Source organism: Globicephala melas, chromosome 4 (assembly GCF_963455315.2).
Source record: "Globicephala melas chromosome 4, mGloMel1.2, whole genome shotgun sequence".
Lineage (NCBI taxonomy): Eukaryota > Metazoa > Chordata > Mammalia > Artiodactyla > Delphinidae > Globicephala > Globicephala melas.
In genome coordinates, this window is record NC_083317.1 from 73139588 (window position 1) to 73161769 (window position 22182).

At 47.2% G+C, this 22182-nt stretch overlaps 1 protein-coding gene and 1 pseudogene across 2 annotated transcripts in view; both read left to right on the forward strand.

The window, feature by feature from the left end:
- Positions 1 to 22182, forward strand: part of XXYLT1 (xyloside xylosyltransferase 1) — a 189490-nt gene that overhangs the window by 93679 nt on the left and 73629 nt on the right. For both annotated transcript variants that reach the window (XM_030860268.2, XM_060297584.1), the window contains exon 3: positions 20037 to 20169. In XM_030860268.2, coding sequence (XP_030716128.1) covers positions 20037 to 20169 — 133 coding nt within the window. The remainder of the gene's footprint in view (positions 1 to 20036; positions 20170 to 22182) is intronic.
- LOC115855262 (NADH dehydrogenase [ubiquinone] flavoprotein 2, mitochondrial pseudogene) lies at positions 17127 to 17926 on the forward strand (annotated as a pseudogene).

Sequence of the window (22182 nt, forward strand, 5' to 3'; positions counted from 1 at the left end):
GAATCCCATCTCTTCTCACTGTTCCCTCACTGTCCCTGCAGCACTGCCCCTCCCTTCCTGAGCACTTATCACAGGCTTCCTGAGATTATTACTTTTGTTAGTTAATTTCCATCCCTAGCCTATCAGCAGTTTGAGGGCAGGGACCTCGTTTTGCTTATCCTAATCAGAGTGCCAGGTATTATATGTTTATTCAACTAATAATTGAATGAATGAAGTACACAGATACTCACCCCCTACTCCTTGCCAGTTGGCTGTTCGGCTGCGGAGAGCCCTTTTATGGCTGCTTTTCAGTTATTTCTGCTCCTGGTGATCACTTAACCTGATCTCTCCCAGGTGTTAACACGTGGAAGGGGTAAAGGACCCACGGTGTTATTTTTCCACCCTCATTATGCCTTGGTTTGCCTGAATGTGCAGCTTTCCCCAGCTCAGTTGGTGAGAGGAAAGGAATTGTTTTGGTAATAGCACAGAAGAGAGCCGAGTCCAGGACCAGACCCAGCCCATAATGACAAGGAAAGAGAGCACACGTGCCCCTAAGTCTTCCTGGTATTGTCTGCTTCTAGGAATAGCCTCCAAGCCTCTGTCTTTGGACCCCAGCCTCCCAAAGGTTATGTGATGGAGAGAAGCGGCTCCCTAAGTGGGTGATGGTGGGGGGATTACATCTCTCGAGTTGAGCTGCTAGGAGCATAGCCCAGACAGCAGGGTGCCAAGGGGCACATCCAATTAGGCACCAGGACAGCTGGGCGGGGCCGGAGACACAGAGGTGCCGAGTCTACAGAGCAGGGACGTTGCCAAATCAGGCTGCTCCCCTGCCCTGCAGGTCTGATGCCTGCCTTGCCACGACTTTCATACCTCTCTCGCCTTTTTTCACTCAGATGCACTAAAGATGTTCCCTGATTTTTCACTAGTGGCTCCCTTTGCCTTTGCTTCCCCCAGGTCTTTGCATTTCTGTTTCCCCATCTTGCAGGTCTCAGCTCAAGTGCTGCTTGTCCCAAAGACCCTGTCTGTTTCCCCAACTTTTGTAGCCCTTCACAGTGCCATGTTGCCCCCGTCACTGTTTCTCTTCTCCACAGCACCTACTGCTGTCTGTAGTCATCATGTGCAGACAGAGAGTGACACAGAAGCAGAGCCCTTGCCTGTCGCTTTCCTGATATATCTGCAGTGGCGAGAACAGTGCCTGGCATACAGTTGGGGGGTAATAAATATTTGTTGGATGATCGAAAGAATGCAGAGTTCGTCACGAACAGGGAGGCATCCGGTGTCTTAGAACTCTGTGCAGTGCGCGCCGGCCGCGTGTGCTGCTGGTGGGATGGTCCCTCGGAGGGGCTGGCGTGGCGCTTCTCCTGGGCGGGAATGCAGGGCCGTGCTCATGCCCGGCAGTGCCTAGTGATCAGCTTCCTAGGGCAGCATTTTTCCTCCTGAGTGCTTGATTTATTTCTAGCAGTATTGAGTTTCCATTTTTATTACAGCATCTGAAGCCTCTCATTAGATGCAGAAGGAAAATTTGGTGCGGTTCCAGATTTTTCTTTCGAAAAGGAGAAAGCTCTATCCTTGAATAGAAACTCACAGCTCTGCCTGAGCTAGAAGTGTTTTTGTCAGTCAGGAAGACCCTGAAGTTGTAGAAACCTTGTTTATATTCAAGGAATTAAAGTTACCCAGCATCACGACTGTGCTTCAGATATAAGTGAAAGTGGAAGTATTTTATAAAGAAAATAAGACTCGTCCTGGCTTCCACAGAAAAGAAACATTCTTTTTTCTTTTGGTACGTGTTCGTTGTTTCTGTGACCACACAGTCACGTCTGGCTTTGTAATTGAAATCGTTTGGGAATAGTTTTAAGATTGTTCAACTCTTCCATCACCGGCAGTTACCAAACTCTGTACCTGGATGTTTATCACCAAGGACTCTAATGATGTCACAATTAACTGTTACATGAATTGCACAGAGGCAACTTCATCTCCTAATGTTGGACTGGAATATTCGTAAGGCAGATTTGCCCTGACCTAGCATTCCAGGAGCCAGACCATAAACACTAACCTGTGGGACTCCACCTGCCTGGGTAGAGGAGAGAAGGGGCAGGCCATGGCCTCCCCGCTTAATCAGAGCGGTGTAGGTTTAGAGAGCAGGCAAGACACCAATCACCGACACCCTCCTGCCAAGAAAAGGTTAAAACGTCATATGTTTCCATAGGAATGCTGAAGTTTTTCCTTCATGCAGGCATTCAGGAAATGAAACCACAAGAAAGGCCAAGTCGAATTTCTTAATCCACCCCAAACAATGAAATCTGAAGTGTGGGTTTATGGTTGGAAAGTGACTGGGTAAAAATAGCACTGACTGACTCAACAAATCAGCGTCCTCCGGCTCCCAGAGCCACTGATGCATGCGGACTCTGCTCACAGATGCCCGTGCTTGGCTGGTCAGAGCCTGCCCTCCTTTGGGAAGGCAGGCCAGCAGGAGAATTCAGTCCCACTTTTGTCATCTCCTGCCTGGGTTCCCTGCTCTCTCCATACTCAATTTCAGAAGTTTCCAGTCCAGGCTCAGCAGTGTCCTTTGGCAGACGTGATTCGGAGGGAGGCCCCCTGGCTGCTTGGATGTTGGGTTTAGAGGGTCTCTGCATCTGGGGCAGTGACAGCTTTATTGCCTTCAGCCATCATTGTCCACAGGGGTACACAGTCACTCACCTGGCAGGAGGGGGGTTGCTCTTCCTCAGGCCACCTTCCTTGCCGCTGAGGGTTGACTGAACTTTCCCGTCTGTGATCTTGCGTCCTCATGTATCTCTAAGGCTGATCTTTCTTTTGGGGATTCCTCTAGGCCTGGAGCTCTGAGAATGCAACTTGGCCTCTGAGAGACTCATCCCAATAGACTTGAGGGTCTTTCTAAGCTGCTCAGGTACCCAAAGCACCTGCCATTTGCCTTGAACTTCCAAGATTTCCTTGGCAAGAGGAGTTGGGGAAAATGTAGCACAAATACAATTAGATAAATAACAGGAAAAAGAAACCAGTTGAGAGTAACTCCCAGCTTAGTGTTTGCTTTTTCTTTAAAAAATGCATTTGGAAACTCAGAAAACCACCTTGTGGTGAACTAGGAGGAAGGCAGAAGTTTCTAGATGGACTTGCCTTAGGAAAAAGATTATAAAAATGGGTAACTGGCCACCTTGAGAAGAATCTTAAAGTAACTTGAGGTCATGGCAAAATGCCTTACATGTGATCGACTTTGCCAGAAAATGGGTATTTTCTGTGAGGTAGTTAATTAATCCCTTTACTAATGTTTTTAATTTAAAAGCAATACATGTCCTTTTTGAAAAGATAGACAAGTATTTTAAAAATACACATTTTCTTCTAGTTGCATATGTGTGTGTGTATATATATATACACACACACATAAATATATAATACATTAGTGTATATTTGACATACTGATAACATTATAATTACAATATTAGATGTTTTAATATATTTATTTTTGTCATTACAAAAATACATACATATATATGGTAGGATATTTAGAATAGCATAAAGAAGAAATTTAAAATAATCTGTAATTCCACTATGGGGTGAGGGAATGTGGTAGCTGGTCCCCAAAGACAACCTCCTAAGGAGCCACGCCTCCCAGCGTTCACACCTGTGTGCAGCCCCCTCTCCTGGAATTTGGGTAGGCTCTGTAGCTTGTTTTTGGTGGATAAGACCCAGCGGAAGTGATGCAGCCTGACTTCTAAGCTCTGTGCAGTTTCAGCCTGGGTCTCTTGGAACACTTGTTCTTGGCAAGCTCCTTTTTGGAATCCAGCTGCCCTGCTGGGAGAAGCCAAGACCCCAGGGGGAGCCCACATGAAAGTGCTCTGGTTGACAGCCCCAGCTGGGCTCTTTGCCAACAGCCAGCATCAACCGCAAGCAAAATGTGTGATGTGGCCGTCCAGCCTGGCTGAGTCTTTGGAAGACTGTAGCCTCGGCCACCATCTCCCAGTGTCCATATGGGAGACCCCAGCTGAGGACAGCCCAGCTGAGCCTAGCTGACCCACAGAACTGTAGGGGATAATCGTACACTGTTTTAAACCACTAAGTTTTGGGGTGGTTTGTTACGCAGCTACAGGTAACTGGCACAGGGTGTGGGATAGTTTCAAAGTAAACACGTTTAAAGGGAGTATGATGTGGCCAAATAGCTCAGACTCTAGGGCTAGAAAGGCCTGATGTGCATTCCTGCTCTGTCACTCTCTAGCTGTGTGACCTTAGGCAAGTTATTTCCGTTTGTTAAATGGAAATTGGGAGATTTAAAAGTATTCCAGCGTCTGGCACCCAGTAGGTACTAAGTAAGTGTTAGTTTCCATATGGTCATGTTGAATAGTCATGGAGAATGGGTATAAGGAAACATTGGAAACAGCAGTGGCAGCAGCAGAGAATATATAATGAAAATGCTACTATCTTTGGATATTTTGCGGCTATGAACAATGTCATTCATTTCTGAACCTCCTCCACACTTAACATAGTACTGGGCACACAGTAGGGACTATGGCTTGCTTGGCTTGGCATGGCTAAGGTCAACACAGTGAGGAGTATCTTCTGTGCCTAATATATCTGTGCTATTCTGAGGACAAGCAGTTGGGCTATGAGTGAGGGGAAAAGGCCACCTCTATTCAGAGTCACAAGGATGCAGGGCTGGGAGGGGTTGGGAGAGCATCTGCTCCAGTGCCCTTGTCTTTACAGTCTGGGAAAACTGATGTTCAGAGAAGAAGTGGCTCGTCCAAGGCCAGACACAGCGGCAGAGTCAGGCCTGTGAGCCAGGGCTGTAACCTAGCACCCTGCCTACTCACACTTGCCCAGAGTTCCTAAGTCCACATTTCATTAAATAAGGCAGAGCACATTTCATTACTTGTTTTAAAAAAACAGGGGATCAAAACTAACATCACCAATAATGGGATAAATTGACATGTTGTGCCTCCTGATAAGATGGAGTGAGAAGAACCCAGCGTCACTTCTGTGCTGTTCCTGACAAAGATGCATAACCTGAATCGAATCAGAAGGAAACGTTAGCAAACCCAAATTTAGGGAGATTTTACTAAATCATTGGCCTGTGCTCCTCAAATTGTCCCAGGTCCCAGAAGACAAGAAAAGACTAAGGAACTATTTCATATTGAAGATACATGACAACCATATGCCATCCTGGACCATAAATTTTCTTTTTGTTTTTGGACAATTGACAAATTTTGAATGGGGCTGTAGATTAAGTGGTAGTGATGTATTAATGTTAATTTCCTGGGTTTGATGGTTGTCCTGTTATGATGAGAGTGTCCTTGTTTGGTAGAAGTACCTACTAAAATATTTAGAGGTTAAATTTTTTTTTCTTTGCTTTCATCTGCAATGATGTCAATTTGGCATTACATTTTATGTCTTTAATTTAAAAATTAAAACAAATAATTTTATTTAATTAAAAACCAGAAACTAAATTAATTAAATGAAATTAAAATTAAAACAAGTGAATGAATCAATCAGTGCATAAGTACAATTTGGTAGAATCTTTTCAGTTGTTGCGTCTGTGATGGGAACAATTTATAAAAAGGATTTCGAATGAAAATTGGAATCTGGACTCCCAGCATAGGGGCCAGTCTTTTGACTACTCCACATTCTTGGGTAATTCTTCTTAGATTCATGGTAGGAGGGGCTCCTCTTAACCTTGGTAAACAAGGATGAAAGCAATGAAACATAGACTGTATTTTGGATGGGAGAAAACTATAAAATGGGGACAATAAACCCTACTTGTAAGGATTAAATTAGGTAAAATATATAAAAATGAGCTAGCCCAGTACCTTGTTCCCAGGCATATGGGAACGTCATCATTTTATAGATGATGATAGATAGTTCATTTTATTTCTTACTGAAGTATGTATGGTTGATTTACGGTTTTATATTAGTTTCTGGTGTATAGCAAAGTGATTGAGTTATATATATGTGTGTGTGTATTCTTTTTCATATTCTTTTCCGTTATGGTTTATTGCAGGATATTAAATATAGTTCCCTGTGCTATACAGTAGGTCCTTGTTGGTTATCTATTTTATATACAGTAGTGTGTATCTGTTAATCCCAAACATCTAATTTATCTCTCCCTCCCCCCTTACCCTTTGGTAACCATAGGTGTGTTTTCTATGTCTGTGAGTCTCTTTCTGTTTTGGAAATAAGTTCATTCGTATCATATTTTACATTCCACATATAAGTGATCTCATATAATATTTGTCTTTCTCTTTCTGATTTACTTCACTTAGTATGATAATCTCTAGGTCTGTCCATGTTGCTGCAAATGGCATTATTTCATTCTTTTTTATGGCTGAGTAATATGCCATTGTATATATGTACCACATCTTCTTTATCCATTCATCTGTTGATGGGCATTTAGGTTGCTTCCATGTCTTGGCTACTGTAAGTAGTGCTGCTACGAACATTGGGGTGCATGGATCTTTTCGAATTAGAGTTTTCTCCAGAAATATGCCCAGGAGTGGGATTGCTGCATCATATGGCGACTCTATTTTAGTTTTTTAAGGCACCTCCATACTGTTCTCCATAGTGGCTGCACAAATTTGTATTCCCACCAACAGTGTAGGAGTGTAAATTTTTCCTTTGCTTTTCTCCCTCTGCAGCATTTGTTATTTGTAGACTTTTTTTTTTGCGGTAACCGGGCCTCTCACTGTTGTGGCCTCTCGCGTTGCGGAGCACAGGCTCCGGACGCGCAGGCTCAGCGGCCATGGCTCACGGGCCCAACCGCTCCGCGGCATGTGGGATCTTCCCGGACCGGGGCACAAACCCGTGTCCCCTGCATCAGCAGGCGGACTCTCAACTACTGCGCCACCAGGGAAGCCCATTTGTAGACTTTTTGACGATGGGCATTCTGACAGGTGTGAGGTGGTACCTCACTGTAGTTTTGATTTGCATTTCTCTGATAATTAGTAATGTTGAGCATCGTTTCATGTACCTTTTGGCCATCTGTATGTCTTCTTTGGAGAAATGTCTATTTAGGTCTTCTGCCCATTTTTTTTTTTATTATTGGGTTGTGTGGTTTTTTTGTTATTGAGTTGTATGAGCTGTTTGCATATTTTGGAAATTAAACCCTTGTCGGTAGCATCATTTGCAAATATTTTCTCTCAGTCTGTAGTTTGTCTATTCATTTTGCTATGGTTTCCATCTTTCTTTTTGCAATGTAGCATAAAAGTCAAAATAATGTAACATTTTCTCAGGAGGCAGGAAAACTGGAGAGCAATTTGACCATAGCCAAGTCAGTTTGCAAACCGTCACAGGTTTTCCTCCTGAAAAGACTAAAACCTTTTAATGATTTAGAAAGAAAAACAGCTTTTTTTCTCCTGCTTCAAAAGGTAAGGGGATGGGTAGATCTTCACCTGTCTCAGAGAGGTATTTCCGGGTTCATAAAGTAGAGAAACTGGTTTTTCTCCTTGCAAGTTGCCATAATGTGGATTTCTGGGCACAAGGAATGATGGGGGCCTCTCTTTCCTCAACTCCTCCATGATGCCAGGGAGAAGTCAGGCGTGTGCCCGAGGGCAGGCTTTCTCCCCTTGGGGAAGTGTTGGCTCTTCTCTGCCTGATCCACTTTCCCTCCTGGTGTAAGCATCTCGGTGGTGCCCATCCCTCTCTTGCAGGTCCTCCCACTGTATCAGCTAGAGAGGATGCTGAAGGAGACCCACAGCCTTGAGTCTGAGGGTGGTGGTGAGCTGTAAGCCCCATTGGAGAAGGATGAGTCTGCTGGGTGAAAGGGACTCAGGCAGTTCAGCCCCAGGAAAGAGGGACGGATCCATTGTTCACAGCAGGAAGAACTGCTGCCCAAATCAGAAGCCTTTGTTTTTTGTGAAGTGAAAGAAGTGGCCAGGGTGCTGGGACCTTGAAAGCAAAACTGCCTGTGCTTGCTTAGGTGTTGTTGTCAGAGACCTGAAGGTCTCTGCTCTAGCGCACAGCCACGCAGCGTGCAGGAAGTGTGATTTCAGTGTCAGAATGGAACAAGGCGCCGGCCACACAAGAGGTTCACCACCGGAAACAGTGTTAGGAGATGCCAACGATCCTTGTGGGGCAGGGCCCAGGTGAGGCATCCTTCTCACAGAACTCCACGGGCATTACAGAGTTTTGGGGTGTGCATCAGCTCGCGGGGGTCTGGGTTGGCGCTGGCTTGGCTCACCTTACTAGTGACCATGCCCAGATTTGAAGGCACATGTTGGGGCACAGGGCAAGGAGCCAGGCAGGGAGGGAAGTGAGAGGCAGGCGATGAAGGACAGGCATCCTTCACGATGGCATCCAGGACTGGCAGGCGCAGATCTCAGTAGGTAGGTAGGTAGGTAGGTAGGCGATGGTAGGCCATCACGGAACAGGTGAGGGCTGAGCGACGGTCTGGAAGGTGAGCAGACAGGCATCCAGGCAGGAACACGCTAGTGGCTCCACTGCAGCCACAGGGACTTTGTGAACAAGGAAAAAGAGTCTGGACATGGGTCAGATGATGTGGACTTAGTTCCTGTGTTGCCATTATTGACCATGTGACCTTAGCGAAACCTAATCTCTTTGAGCCTCTACTTCTTCATCTCCAGAGTGGGTGGAATGAATACTTGCTTGCTGTGGAACTGCTAGTTGCTGCTCTATTCTCTCCTTTTTCATTTTTAACTGAATCCCATTTATTTGGGAGCAGCATTATGCCCAGTAAAAGAATATATTCCACAGCTTCCCTTGCAGCTAGGTGTGGCCATGTGACTAAATTTTGTCTGGTGTGATATAAGAAGAATTGTTAAGGACTTCCAGGAAGGTTGCCTAAAAGGTCTGCCTTATTGCAGGGGGTAAAGAAGAAGGAGGGCCTTTCCTCCTTCCTCCTTTCTGTTGCCTGGAATGCAGCCAGGTTGGCTGGAGCATCAGTAGCCATCTTGAACCATGAGGTGACCTTGAGGATGGAAACCAGACCTAGGATAGCAGAATGAAAAGGTAGAAGGAGCCTGGACCCTTGATAACTTCACAAAGCAGCCATCCCATCCCTGGATGGCTTAGCTGTGGTCTTACGTGTGTTTAAACCATTGTTACTTTAGGTCTTCTGCTATGTGCAGTTGGACCCAACCCACAGAGATGCACCTGCCCCCTAGGGTTGTTGTAAAGATTAAATGAGCCAAAGCATGGGAAAGAGTTTTGTGATCTGGGAACATCGCTGTGTGCTGTAAAATATAAGGAATCAGTCCTGTTATTGTCATTGTCATCTGAGTGAACCGAAGCGGGCGGGGGGTGCTGGCCAGGCCCAGGGACAGGAGCGTGTGTCCGGGCGGAGCTTGGGGATGAGGAACTGCGAGGCAATGGGACAAAACCTTTGTTAGTTTCCCTAATTCTGAATGGAATCTGTGGGTCTGGGGTAGGTTCAAATGCCAGCGCAGAGGAAGAGAGTGGCTGGAAGATGGAAAGAGAGAGGGCAGATGGGATTAGAAGCAAGAGCCACACACTTCCAGTAAAAACCTCAGAATGAGGAATTTGCAAAGTCCTGCTTTGACCGTTTGGGCAGACCCATGGTAACTGCTGTATCGCTATTTCCAGAAAATACCTATTAATTCTGCTTTCTACAGCTGCCATCCCTAGGGGTCCGTGAAAAAAGCCGTGAAAAGAGCAGAGACCAGGCATAGACTCCGTGTTGGTGAACAAAGTTGCAGTGTGGTCCTGCCCCCAACAGGAAGGAGAGTTTACACCAGAGACAAGAAATAAAGTCTATAGCAGACATCAGAGAGCTGTAAGCTGTGGAGAGGCCAGCAGGGACCATGGACATCCATACCATAGAAATGAAAGAAAGGGGGATATTCTGCTATTCTGCTTTTCAAGTCTAAAATTCAATTTCCCCAGCATATTGAACTTCATAAAGAAGTACATGAGCTGTAAATTCATGTTGGCAATATAAGTGAGAGGAAAATTGAGGCTGGGTGTTTTATGTGTTGTCTTCTTATATATGTTCCTGAAGTTTTTCAGCCAAGTTCAAAATAAATTCTGTCCTATCCTAAAGGATATGATTTATACCAAGTCACAGAAGGTGCTAAGGATGAGGGAGGAGACTCCCGTTGCACTGTTGCTGAAGGGAAAACCGTGTCTTTTCATAATACCTTGTCTTGTCCACAAAACAGGAGCTGATAGTTGTAAAAAATGTTACCGCTGAGCCATAGCTAACACTCCACGCTTAATTTTGAGAGGGTTGAGTAGGGCTAGAAGAAAGAATTTGCTTTGTAGTTAATACATAAAACTGACTCTGGTCATTAATTTCAACCTCTTGGCCCCAAAGCCTTTCACCAGAGCTGCTAACAGGTTGTATTAATCACTCTTGTGAACTCAGTTTCCTTTCCCTTCCCCTCCTCCCCCAGGGGAGGGGCCGGCTGCTGATGTGGAAAGCATAGATTAGCCTGGGGGACTTCCTGGCTGCGCTGAGCCTGCAGACCCGAGCACTGCTGTATCCTGGCCATCCAGGGACCTGCAAGGCAGGGAAGCGCGGGGCTTCCGAGCAAGTGTGAGGCTTCAGAACTTCCTTTCGACTTAATTTTGTGGCATGAAACCTCTTTTTCCTGAAACTTCTCCATTGGCCCTTGCTCAATGAAAGGGTACCCCAGTAGTCTTCAAGTTCCTTGAGGGTGGGGGCCTTGAGGGAAGTGGCTGTGGGAAAGCCCAGCTCTGCCCATGGGAAACCCAGTCTCTGCCTGAGATGCTCTGCAGCTGTCTGGTATTTTTGCTCTTGGTGTGGCAGCATTTCTTGTTTTTAAAGATAACGGAATTTGAAAAGGGACTTCAGAGATGTCTGAAGGGTTTTCTCAGAAACCCGTATGAGGCAAATCTGTGCTTGCTCTCAACTCTGACGCTTCCTTGCCAGGTTGTCCTAGGTGAGTCGCCAAAACTCTCTGAGCCTCAACTTCCTCATTTGAAGATGGGGGGTCCTGATACCCACCCAGCAGAGCAGAGTGGAGGTTCGTGCGCTGGGTCAGTAGCTGTAAAGCCCCAGCAATGGGCCTGGCACAGACACACTCTCTCTGCTCCGAGGGAAGGAGCGTTTCTGAGCAGGCTGGAGGAGCCCCTTGGACGCTTGGCATGTTCCACTGTGTTCCTTCGTGCCAGCTATTCCCACAGTTAGCCAGCTGTCCTGCAGCTGGGCCTTGCACGGGGAAGGGAATGGAGAAGCCCAGCTGGGAGGCGACCCAAGTTCCCTGTTGGATGTGAGAACCGCCCCGGCGCATTCCACCCTCGGACCTCCTCGGGGACACAGCTTGGGTCTGTGCAGTGGAATGGCGGGCCCTCCGTCACACCCAGCCTGAAACCCTCTAGCAGGAAATGCTGGGCTGGTGTGGCTGGTGTGGCACGTCGGGACTGTCTCCTCCCGGGTCAGGAGCCTCTTACCCTTAGAGGAAGTCTCCACCCCTTTCAGGTGCCCTTTGGGTCCTACAGGCCAGAGGTGCTGCTGAGCAGCAATTAACAAGCTCCAGATGATGATAAAGCAGGTGGCAAATTGCTGCGATCTCGCCAAGCAGACAATGAGAAAGTGAGCTCCCTCTCTAAGCAGCTGCTTCCAGGTCCTCAGCCTCGTGATGCCCCGCATTGCTTGGAGCTGTCATCATTTCCCTTCCTCCCCAAGCCCCCTCCGGGTTAGTGGAAAGCTTGGGCTGATGTTCAGAGGTGAGGGCCTTCTAATGTTTTATAAATATTTATCTCTGGGAAGCTCTGATGCTCTTTCAAAACACAAAGGGGGAGAAGGTGCTTGCATGGTTCATCTGCCCCTGGAGAAGGCCCGTCTGCTGCCCAGGATGGGGGGCTCAGTGCTCACCTAAGTGAGTCTTACCTTCTCATCATTTCCTGACCTATTATGTTTTGTGTTGTTTTGTGTGTGTTAAGATGTGTCTGTGGTTTCTGGGGATAGGAGAAGGGAGGGGAGAGGAAAGGAGGTTTTTTTCAATCCTTTTGTTTGTTTGGGGGTATCCTTAATTACTCACTCCGGATTGTAATTCCATCCATGGTCAGATGACATGCCTTGTGGCTGGTTTAATTGGAGGCTGATGATGAGCTGTCTCAAGCCTCTTTCCATCGGGGAATGTTGGCTTGGGAACCTCCCAGCTGGTTTTAAGGCCGTGGACATTGCCTTCGGCAGTGCACTTGTGCGGAGGCATCAACCCTACAGCCCAGCCAGGCTGGTGCTCAGGGCCTCAGACACAGCAGCGGGGGTGGGCTTTCTGAACCCCAAGAGCAATCACCCGGGCAGTTGGAACCTCCTTAGTGCCATCCAGGGTCAGGGCGGTGATGATGGTAATGGGGATTTGAAGGTCTTGAAAGCACATTTTGAGCCGGCACTTGGGATCTTGTCTTTCCTTTTCCAACTTGTTCGAACCGAGTGGCACCATGTTGTCAGCCTGAAACTGGAGCATGAGAGGACGAGGCGCGCTGACCTCCTCTTGTGAAGACGGCGCCACATTTTTTACTTTATCCCCTGGAGTTGAAGCTCAAGAGGAAGTATGTCTTAGACCAGAAAGCCCACCTCGGTCCTGAGCATCTTTTCCCAGTTTGAGTTGACATACTTCAGTGGATCCTATCTTGTGATCACACATTCACCAGTCCTGTGTGAACCCTGAACCACCTTCTATACCTTGTAGGCAGCAATTCTTGCATTTCCTGAAATAGCCCAGGTCAACTTTTCTGAGCTCTTGCCAAGCTATTGTCCTCCGTGGAAGCTCCGGCTGCTGAGCCATGAGGTGGGAATGCCGGAAGCTCTTCCAGGTTCCATCGTTTACCAAGAGGCCTGGGCAACCAGCATCAGGGAGTTGAACTCACCTGAGGAGGTTGACCAGCCACAAGTGTGTTCCTCAAATACCAGGTGCACACACAGATCTCTTCCTAACACGTGAGCCAAGCTTCCTTCTACCTGAGAACGTGACCTAGGCACACACTGATACTTCAGTTCTTGCTTTTGTGATTTAAACACGTCTGTGAGAAGATTTTCAGCCTGAGGGGCTGGTCGGAATGCCCCTCACCCAACTGATTGAATGTAGCAGCAGACACATTCCTGGGAATGCACAGGTCTGCCTAGAACAGAGGATGGTGGGCACAGGGAGGACATTGCTTGGTTGCTGGTCGCTGTGGCTCTCGCACGGGGCGCTTAGCTTGAGTCCCCATGGGTGGCTGTGAGATGCTAAGTCAGGTTCCTGCCTCCCTTTGAATTTAGCACAGCTCAAGGTGTGTTCTTAGAGGAATGTAAAGATTTATTTGTTTTTTTAACATCTCTGCCTGAGGTTAATGTGAGAATACGGAGAGCCATTTTCCCGTTTCCAAAAGTTGACTACAAACTGTGTGGGTCATGGAAGTCTTTCTTTCCTTTGGCTACTACTTATTAATCTGCAGGTTTACATTTTCATGGGTAATTTGCGGATCCTCCATGAGCTAGTTGTGTTGGGTGCCTGACAAGTCTTGTGCACAACCCTTTGGGCCATTACACAATATCTTCTGCTCCCTAGGGGTTCATGGTCCATGCTGCGAGTGGGTGGTGGCAGGGGGGCTAGGTAACATGAGACCATTGGCTAGGGAGTCAGAAGACCTGAGTTCTGGGATCAGCTTGGCCACTTAGCTGGACTGTGTAATCCCTGGCAAGTCCTTCTGCTCCTTTGGTCCTCGGTTTCCCTATCTGTAAATGGGTATATTGGCCTCAGTTATTATCAGGTTCCCTTTTCAAATGCATTATCCTAGATTATTCTGTCCACTACCTTTTCTGTTTCCTTCTCATGGGATTGTGACATGGCGGACATTCAACCAGCCTGAGATGCGAGACATTTTTTTGCGTTTTGTAGACTACTACTCCTCCTTTTGCTCAAACATTCTCCCCAGTGCTTTATAGATTTCATCTCCTCTTTTCTTTGGGAGCAGTTATCTCATTCATTTATTCCTTACATTTCAGTGGTCTTACTTGCTGTCATTACAGCTGTCCTCCCACCAGCATCTTCTCTGGGCCATCACTGTGGCTGCTACTTCCACATATCAACCTTGTTTCATCCTCAAAACAGTCTTTCAGCATTATGTATAAAACGCGCCGGATGTAGTTCCCACAGAAATGACTATATCAAGGACCAGAGGAACAGGGCCCTTTAAAACATCTCATCCTAATGAATTCCAGCCTTCCTGGTAAGCATCTTCCTCTTTTCAGCAGCGACATTTACAACTTGGCATCTTATTTCACAATTACATAAAAGGATAACTGTCTGGACAGATGCCTGCGTGTTAGTGCAGGCTGTGCTGGGAGCTGTCGGCCTCCCTGAACAGAAGGGAGTGTCCTCCTGCCTCAGCCTGAAAGTTGACAACTGGGTCAGTCCTTTCCCATTGGTGTGAAGGGGTCACTTCATGCTGGAGCTGCTGCCTCTTTCCTTCCTAATCAGTTAACCTTGTGTGGCGAAGGCTCTCTCTCGAAAGAAGTCTTCCCAAGCTTAAGCAAATCCTTCCTGAAAGGTCCTTTACCAAGGAGGAGTTATAAAAAATATTAAAGCATCTCAAAGTCCCGTGTCTTAGGGCTGCACGTCACCTTCCCAAGGTCACTCCCAGCCAGTGCCTAAAGGTCTGGGAAAGTGCTCAGATTTACTGAGGGGCATATTAAGACAAGGCCAGGCTCTGCCCAAATGCATTAGCTGGTCTCCTCAAGAGAATCTGATGTCCTTGAGCTCGGCCCTCTGCCCAGGTCCTGTCCAGGCAGGCCAGGGAAGGAGGTATTCGGGTTGCTTCAGGCAGATTAAGTAGGATTTAGATGATCTTGAAAGACCAGAGAGTACACATAGCACATGGTAAGCTTTCAAGGAAGAATGACTGATTGACAGACCGCATGGCCCCTCGATCAGGAATTTCTCTAATTATACTGAAATTACCGCTTTTATATAGAGGGCTTCCTCATAATTCTCATCTGACCAGGCTGTCGCTCTGCTTTTTGTCTATCAACGTCTTTGGCACTTCTCCGTGCTCCCAGGCCTCCTGTGTGGGTAGCGGTGGAGCTAAAACTTACCTCCCAGGAGCTCCTCTCCCGTCACAAGCAGAATCAGGGTCTACTGGGAAGAGCATGCTGGGCTTTCAAGTCAAGCAGACCTGGGTTCAGATCCCAGCTCCGAGACTTGTTGGTTGTGGGACCTTGGGCTATTGTTTTTAACCTTTCTAAGCCTCTGGTTCTTCATTTAAACATGGGAATAACTCCACTTAACATGTCGGGTGGTTATGAGAAATAAAACTGTTGCCTGTATAATAATACCAGACACTTATAAACCGCTCAGAGAAAGGGTGCTTCTTATGTGGCATTCGCTGATATTATTGGAAGTACTCCCAGGGCCGTGAGGATGAGAGTTCCCTTTCATAGCCCTGACGGTGCCACAGAACTACCACCATACTTCCTTGAGGCCTCCCATCTCCAGGTCAAACACCCTTTTGTCCCTCACCATCCCCACCCCCGGCGATGATGTGATTTCTCTGTTTGGGATGATGGTGCCATTCTGTCCCTGTCTCATGAGGGCTCTGCTCTACCGTGTGTGAGAGCTGCCTGAAACCCTGGATTTGGGAGCTCGGGACGCAGGAGATGGACTGAAAGAGAGAAATGGCTGGAGGGGTGTGTGCGGTGGGGCCTCCCCGTCATGACTTCTTGATGGCTGCAACTCATGCCTGGACACTCTCTCCTGGGACACAGTGGCCTTCCCTAAGGTCACCATCAGGTTCCTTACCTCTGTTCTCCAGGGCCACCTCTGAGAGCAGCAGGGGCCCCGAGACTCCACCTTGTGGCCTGTTTCTCTTCTCCTTCCCGGTTTAGGGCAGCGTCTAGGAGGCAGCCACGTCAGCACATGGGCTTGCTGACCTCCAGGCTCCTGGCTCATCACCCTTCGCGGTTTCTAGGTAGTTGTGATTATTGTCTTTAGTGCAGGAGGGGAAGTGGCAGTTTTGCTCACATTTACGTGTGGGGTGGGCAGTGTGAAGGCAGGCAGGCCGCCGGGTCCGAACTGGCCTGGGGCCCATTCTCATCTACCCCCTTTCCACAGGGGCCCAAGAAGCAGCCTGCTCCCCTCTGGCCTGGGCAGCTGGATTCTCACCTACTGGCACTTTTTTTTTTCCAGAAAGCTCATATGGGATATCAATTACTGATTTGTTTCTGCATCACAAAGGAAAGTGGAACAGAGACAAATGAATCAGTTTTCTTGAATCATGAGCTGTGATTTCTTCATAAACTAATCTAGAGAATGACTGTTGAATTCCACAAACGTTCCTGAGTATTTACTGAATGCCAAGCCCCGCACTATGAGTGGACGGAGGCCAAGATGCCGAAGATGGGGTCCCTGTCTTCAGGGGGCTTCCACGGGCAGTGGGTCCTGACAGCGCCGTGCTCTGCAGCTGGGCCGCCGTGAAAGGGTGGTGGAGAGTTGAGGGGGGAGCCCGGCATTCTGGGTAGGTGGTGCTGTTACCTCACTGCTCCTTGCCTGCCCAAGTCCCCTTCTTCCGTTCAGTCTTCCTCAACTGCCTCAGGCTCTAGTGAGTGTTCCCTACTCTCCAGACCCTGGGTTCCTGTGGTGCCTACAGCCTGGATGACGTTTCCCACCTGTTATCTCGTCTTCTCGGCATCACAGCCTCATGAGGCACACTGTATCATCTGCACTAACAAATGAAAAAACTAAGGTTTAGAGAAGTGAAATAATTTCCCCAGGGTCACAGAATTAATCAGCAGCAGAACTGGAATCTGCTCCCTTGTGGTCTGATTCCCAGGCCAGGGCTTCTCTTAATACTACTCTTTCTCCTTCATCACTTAACCCTCTTCCACGTCACGTCAGCACTAGGTCCCCCCTTACTGTTTTCGTTCACCTGCGTGTCCCTCCCTGAGGGCAGGGCCCAGTCAGCTTGGTGTGTGGTCCCCTGCTGCCACCACTGGCCCAGGAGCTCAGACAGTCCTGTTGGATGAAGGATGGAGAATGATCTCAGCGCCTCTCTCCTCCCTTCTCGCCCCTGAGTCATCTGGGGGCAACGGAAGCAAACAGCTCTTAAGAGCCAGGTGATTGTGAGAGTCGGTCTGTCTAATTATAGCTCAGTTAGTCTTTCAGACAGTGGATTAAAAACATAACAGTAGGCCTGGCGCGGCCCGAAGGCCCACAGTTTGGCCTGCCATGTTCCTCTCCGTGGTGCTCTGGGCCCGCGCAGCTGGCTTCGCTGCCCAGTGGGGAAGACATATAAGGAATCTGCATAAGACAGCTGTGCAGAATGGAGCCGGAGAGAACTGCAGCTCTCTGGAGCTCTTATTTGTGCAGAGAGATACTCCTGAGAATAACCCAGATGCTCCATTTGATTTCACACCGGAAAACTGTAAGAGGATAGAGGCCATTGTAAAAAACTACCCAGAAGGGCAGAAAGCAGCAGCTGCGCTTCCAGTCCTGGATTTAGCCCAAAGACAGAATGGATGGCTGCCCATCTCTGCTATGAACAAGGTTGCAGAAGTTTTACAAGTACCTCCAATGAGAGTATATGAAGTAGCAACTTTTTATACAGTGTATAACCGAAAGCCAGTTGGAAAACATGTCAAGTCTGCACTACTACGCCTTGCGTGCTTCCCTTGCGGGCCTCGTAACTCCGACAGCATACTGGAGGTCATTCAGAAAAAGCTTGGTATAAGGGTTGGAGAGACTACACCAGACAAACTTCTCACTCTTACAGAAGTGGAATGTTCAGGGGCCTGTGTAAACACACCAATGGTTCAAATAAATGACAGCTACTTTGAGGATCTGACACCTAAGGATATTGAAAAAATTATTGATGAATTCAAGGCTGGCAGAATCCCAAAACCTGGGCCAAGGAGTGGACGTTTCTCATGTGAGCCAGCCGGAGGTCTTACCTCTTTGACTGAACCACCTAAAGGACCTGGCTTTGGTGTGCAAGCACGCCTTTAATTTATATTCAACTGTAAATATGTCACTGGAGAAATAAAATACGAATCTCCTATCTACATAGACTTTTTATATTATTTGTTCATTTCCGTCTGTGTACACCTTGCTTGTAACGTAGCAACCTGCAGTTGTAAGTGCCACGTCAGAACTTCAGAGCACCATTTTAGTCGTCTGCTGTCTTTGGCTAACTATGAACACATTATTCCATAAGCTAGTTAACAGTTATTTCAGTATTACCCATTTTCAACTGCCCCTTCACTTTTTTTTTTTTTTTTTGGCGATACACGGGCCTCTCACTGTTGTGGCCTCTCCCGTTGCGGAGCACAGGCTCCGGACGCGCAGGCTCAGCGGCCATGGCTCACGGGCCCAGCTGCTCCGCGGCACGTGGGATCCTCCGGACGGGGGCACGAACCCGTGTCCCCTGCATCGGCAGGCGGACTCTCCACCACTGCGCCACCAGGGAAGCCCGCCCCTTCACTTTTATCAGTAATATTAGGTTATTGTGAAGTAAAAATTCTGTCAAATTTCAAATACATTTTGCTCTCCCATCTTTAGTCATAGCCAAGTCTTAAGTTAATATATTTCTATAAACCTTATTTGTCAGTATTCTCTTTAAACATTTTTATATTTACGGCACACAATTGTTACTGTAATTTCAACTGGTAAATGACACATCAAGCAGACTGTAGGTGTGACGAGGACAGGGTAGTTGTCTCTAGAAGTACTGTTTATCATTTTTAAAGAAGGAAGGTACAAAACAAAACCTGACCCTGCAAGTATACAAAAACTAATTGGGGGAGGAAACTGGAAGTGGAACTTGAGTTGGAAAGTTCGGTGGATATGGGAAATATACTCCTCAGCTGAATGCATATTACAACTTAGAAGAAAGAATAAAACCCTTTGTGTACAATGTCCAGTTCAAGAAACTAGATATGAGTTTTACAAGCTGGAATAAAAAATGAACAGCCAGCTTTAATTCAGGGATAGATCTAAACTAATCCAGTTGTTCCAGGATTTCTCAGAGTCACTGTTTGGGCCTTGATCTTATGACAGACTAGTAACTATGATGCTTATGAATATGATTATTTTTAAGACTGTCTTTAAAAACTAGTTTTTGAGAAATTGAGTAATTTGTACTGAGGTGGATGGACCTAGAGTCTGTCATACAGAGTGAGCTAAGTCAGAAAGAGAAAAACAAATACCGTATGCTAACACATATATACGGAATCTAAAAAAAAAAAGGTTCTTATGATCCTAGGGGCAGGACAGGAATAAAGACACAGACGTAGGGAATGGACTTGAAGACATGGGGAGAGGGAAGGGTAAGCTGGGACGAAGTGAGGGAGTGGCATGGACATATATACACTACCAAATGTAAAATAGCTAGCTAGTGGGAAGCAGCTGCATGGCACAGGGAGATCAGCTCCCTGCTTTGTGACCACCTAGAGGGGTGTGATAGGGAAGGTGGGAGGGAGACGCAAGAGGGGAGGGGATATGGGGACATATGTATATGTGTAACTGATTCACTTTGTTATAAAGCAGAAACTAACACAACACTGTAAAGCAATTATACTCCAATAAAGATGTTAAAAAAAAAACCCCAAAAACAGTATCTGAGGTCTTTTAGCTGTTTTTCTCTGGGTCAGCATCCTAACTCCACACATACCTAGGTTTGCAGAAATATATAGGAATAAGAACCTGAAGCAATAATGACTTCTGTGGGTCACTTACTACCTGTACCCCAAAGAGAAACACCTGTATGCTTTGAGTTTTCAGTAGGGTGTCCGTGTACTGTGTCATCTAAATCAGATACTTTTGAGAATGAAATGGTGCTCTGTTGACAATTACACCAGGGCAGTGGCCTAAACTGGAGGATCTGGTTGCCTAGTTTTACAGAAACTGTATGTCTGCAATTGGAAGGAAATCTCCAGGGCCACTGTTTTTTATGAAGGCTTCTAGTGAGTGGGGGCTTGCTGGTAGATGAAGGGCCTTTGTTTCAAGCAGTGTCTTTGCATTATTCAGTGACAGCAAGAATAATCCAGTACCCTTTTCTGCACCTTTCACTTCATTTTCTGTCAGTGGCTGAGCCTCTCAGGATGTGTGTCTGTCTCATTATTGTATTGTTCTTTCCTCCAGAGATCCTGCGGATAATTCAGCTGGACCTAGACCTAAAGTACAAGACCAACATCCGGGAATTGTTTGAGGAGTTCGATAACTTCCTGCCCGGCGCCGTCATTGGCATAGCAAGGGAGATGCAGCCAGTATACAGGTATGTGGCAGCAGCTGGTGGGGGGCCTCCAGGACCCCTCCTCACTCCCCCTCCACCCTCGGCAGATGGGGACTGATCCGTCTGCAGTCTTTCTGTGCTGAATATCTCAAGGACACGTTTGTACTTATTGCTTATATTTAGTAGTGTGGGCAGGTGGGTCTGCACCGAATCCATAGATGTTACTTCATTCATTTGGCGGAGTTTGTGACATTTTTTCTTGTGGAAAGCCCAGCCATTTGGATTGTTGGTTCTGGCTCAGCTCAGAATTTTAAAATCTTGGGCTTTGTCTTACAGAGAAGGTATCAAGATACAGCTTTAACTTGCCAGTCTGGTGATGAACTAGGTTTTCTTGGCCTCGAGTCACCGTGACCCCTCCTCTGTATAAGTGGAGTGGGTTTATCAGTGTCTTTCAGGGAGGGAGAGGCAGCATAATTTTGGAACACAGATTGGCATCTGCTAGTGAAACGCGCGTTCTGGTGCTGCAGTGTTTCCCTGTCAGGTGTGCAGCATAAAGAAACTCCAGCACCTGAGGACCAGGAGACACATTCAAGAGTGTTCGTCACGGCATTATTTGTAGTAGCCCAAACTGAAAACAACCTAAATGCTCATAGACAGCAGAATGGATAAATATAACATATTCATCTAACTGAGTATTATATAAAGATAAAACGAGCAGACGGGGAGCTAGCTATGTGAATTGATAGGCAAAATGGAAATGTAATCTTTAGGGATATATACGCAAGTGGTGAACATCATAAGGAAAACCAAGGAAATGATGGTTCCCAAAACCAGCATGACTGTTGCCTCTGGAGGGAGCGGAGGAGTGGTGGGGACGCAGACACGGGTGGGGATTGCCGCTGGAGGGCTGCATTTCTTTTGTGCTGCACTTGAGGGAGTGTGTCTGTGTTTGCATGTACTCCTTTGTACATAATATATGTCTTACAATTTAAAAAAATTTAAAAAGGAAAGGAAAAGCAGAAACACATGTAGGTTTTTGTTAAAAACTAGGCCCACGGCCCGGGATTTCACTGCCCCCTGGGCTGGCCCACCCTTCGTTCTCAGTGCACACCCTCCTGCTGGCTCCCTGTGGGCATTCTCAGAGCTAGGCCCAGTCTTTGGAGAGCTGCAGGGCACCGGCAACTGGTGACTCAAGGACACGCATTTCCTCTAAGACAGAGGAGAGTGACAGCCTCGGCTTGGTTGTAGTTATTTGCAAGACCCAGATCACACAACAGGAAATTCCTGCAAGGCCTCTGAATGAGTCGATAACTCCTGGGCCTGGTGGGCTGTTCTCCCTTACGTAATCCTCTTGCAGGTTGCCCCAGAGTGACAGAGTGGAGCCCGTTACTCTGCTGTGTGTGGGGAAGGGGGAGGTTTGGGCAAACATCTGCCCTGGTACTCATAGCAGCCCCCCCTGCCTCATTCCCTCACCTTCATACAAGGTGTATCTTATGTCTGGGGGTCTTGATTTAACAGAGAGAGGAGGGACTTCCTTGGCAGTCCAGTGGTTAAGACTCCACGCTTCCACTGCAAGGGGACACGGGTTAGGTCCCTGGTCAGGGAACGAAGATCCTGGGAGGAGATGGAAGAAGCCCTCAGAGTCTGATATGCTATGTGCTGGTGCCTGCCCAGCCACCATGCTTGGGCTCCTCCGTCTGGGAATGGGAGCAGGTGGGCTCCGAGACCTCCCTCTTTCAGCCCTGGCATTTGTGATCCCAGCCCTTCCAACCCTCACCATTTCCGCACAGTCTTTCCCTGGCCTGAGGTTGCTTGTCAGCTGGTGAGATCCTCACTGCTCGGTAGGGCCAGTGCCCCAGGGATCCTTAAACCAGGCTTACTATTAAGTGCAGTTAGAGCCCTGAGGCCTCCAAGCCTCGGTTTGGAATCTTCTCATGTAATAAATATGGAAACCTGATCACACTTATTTAAATGGTGTTGGCCAGAATTCATGTTTTCTGTACCTTGAGGATTTTAAAAACAGTGAAACTTAAATCAATTTAATTGGCTTTTTCA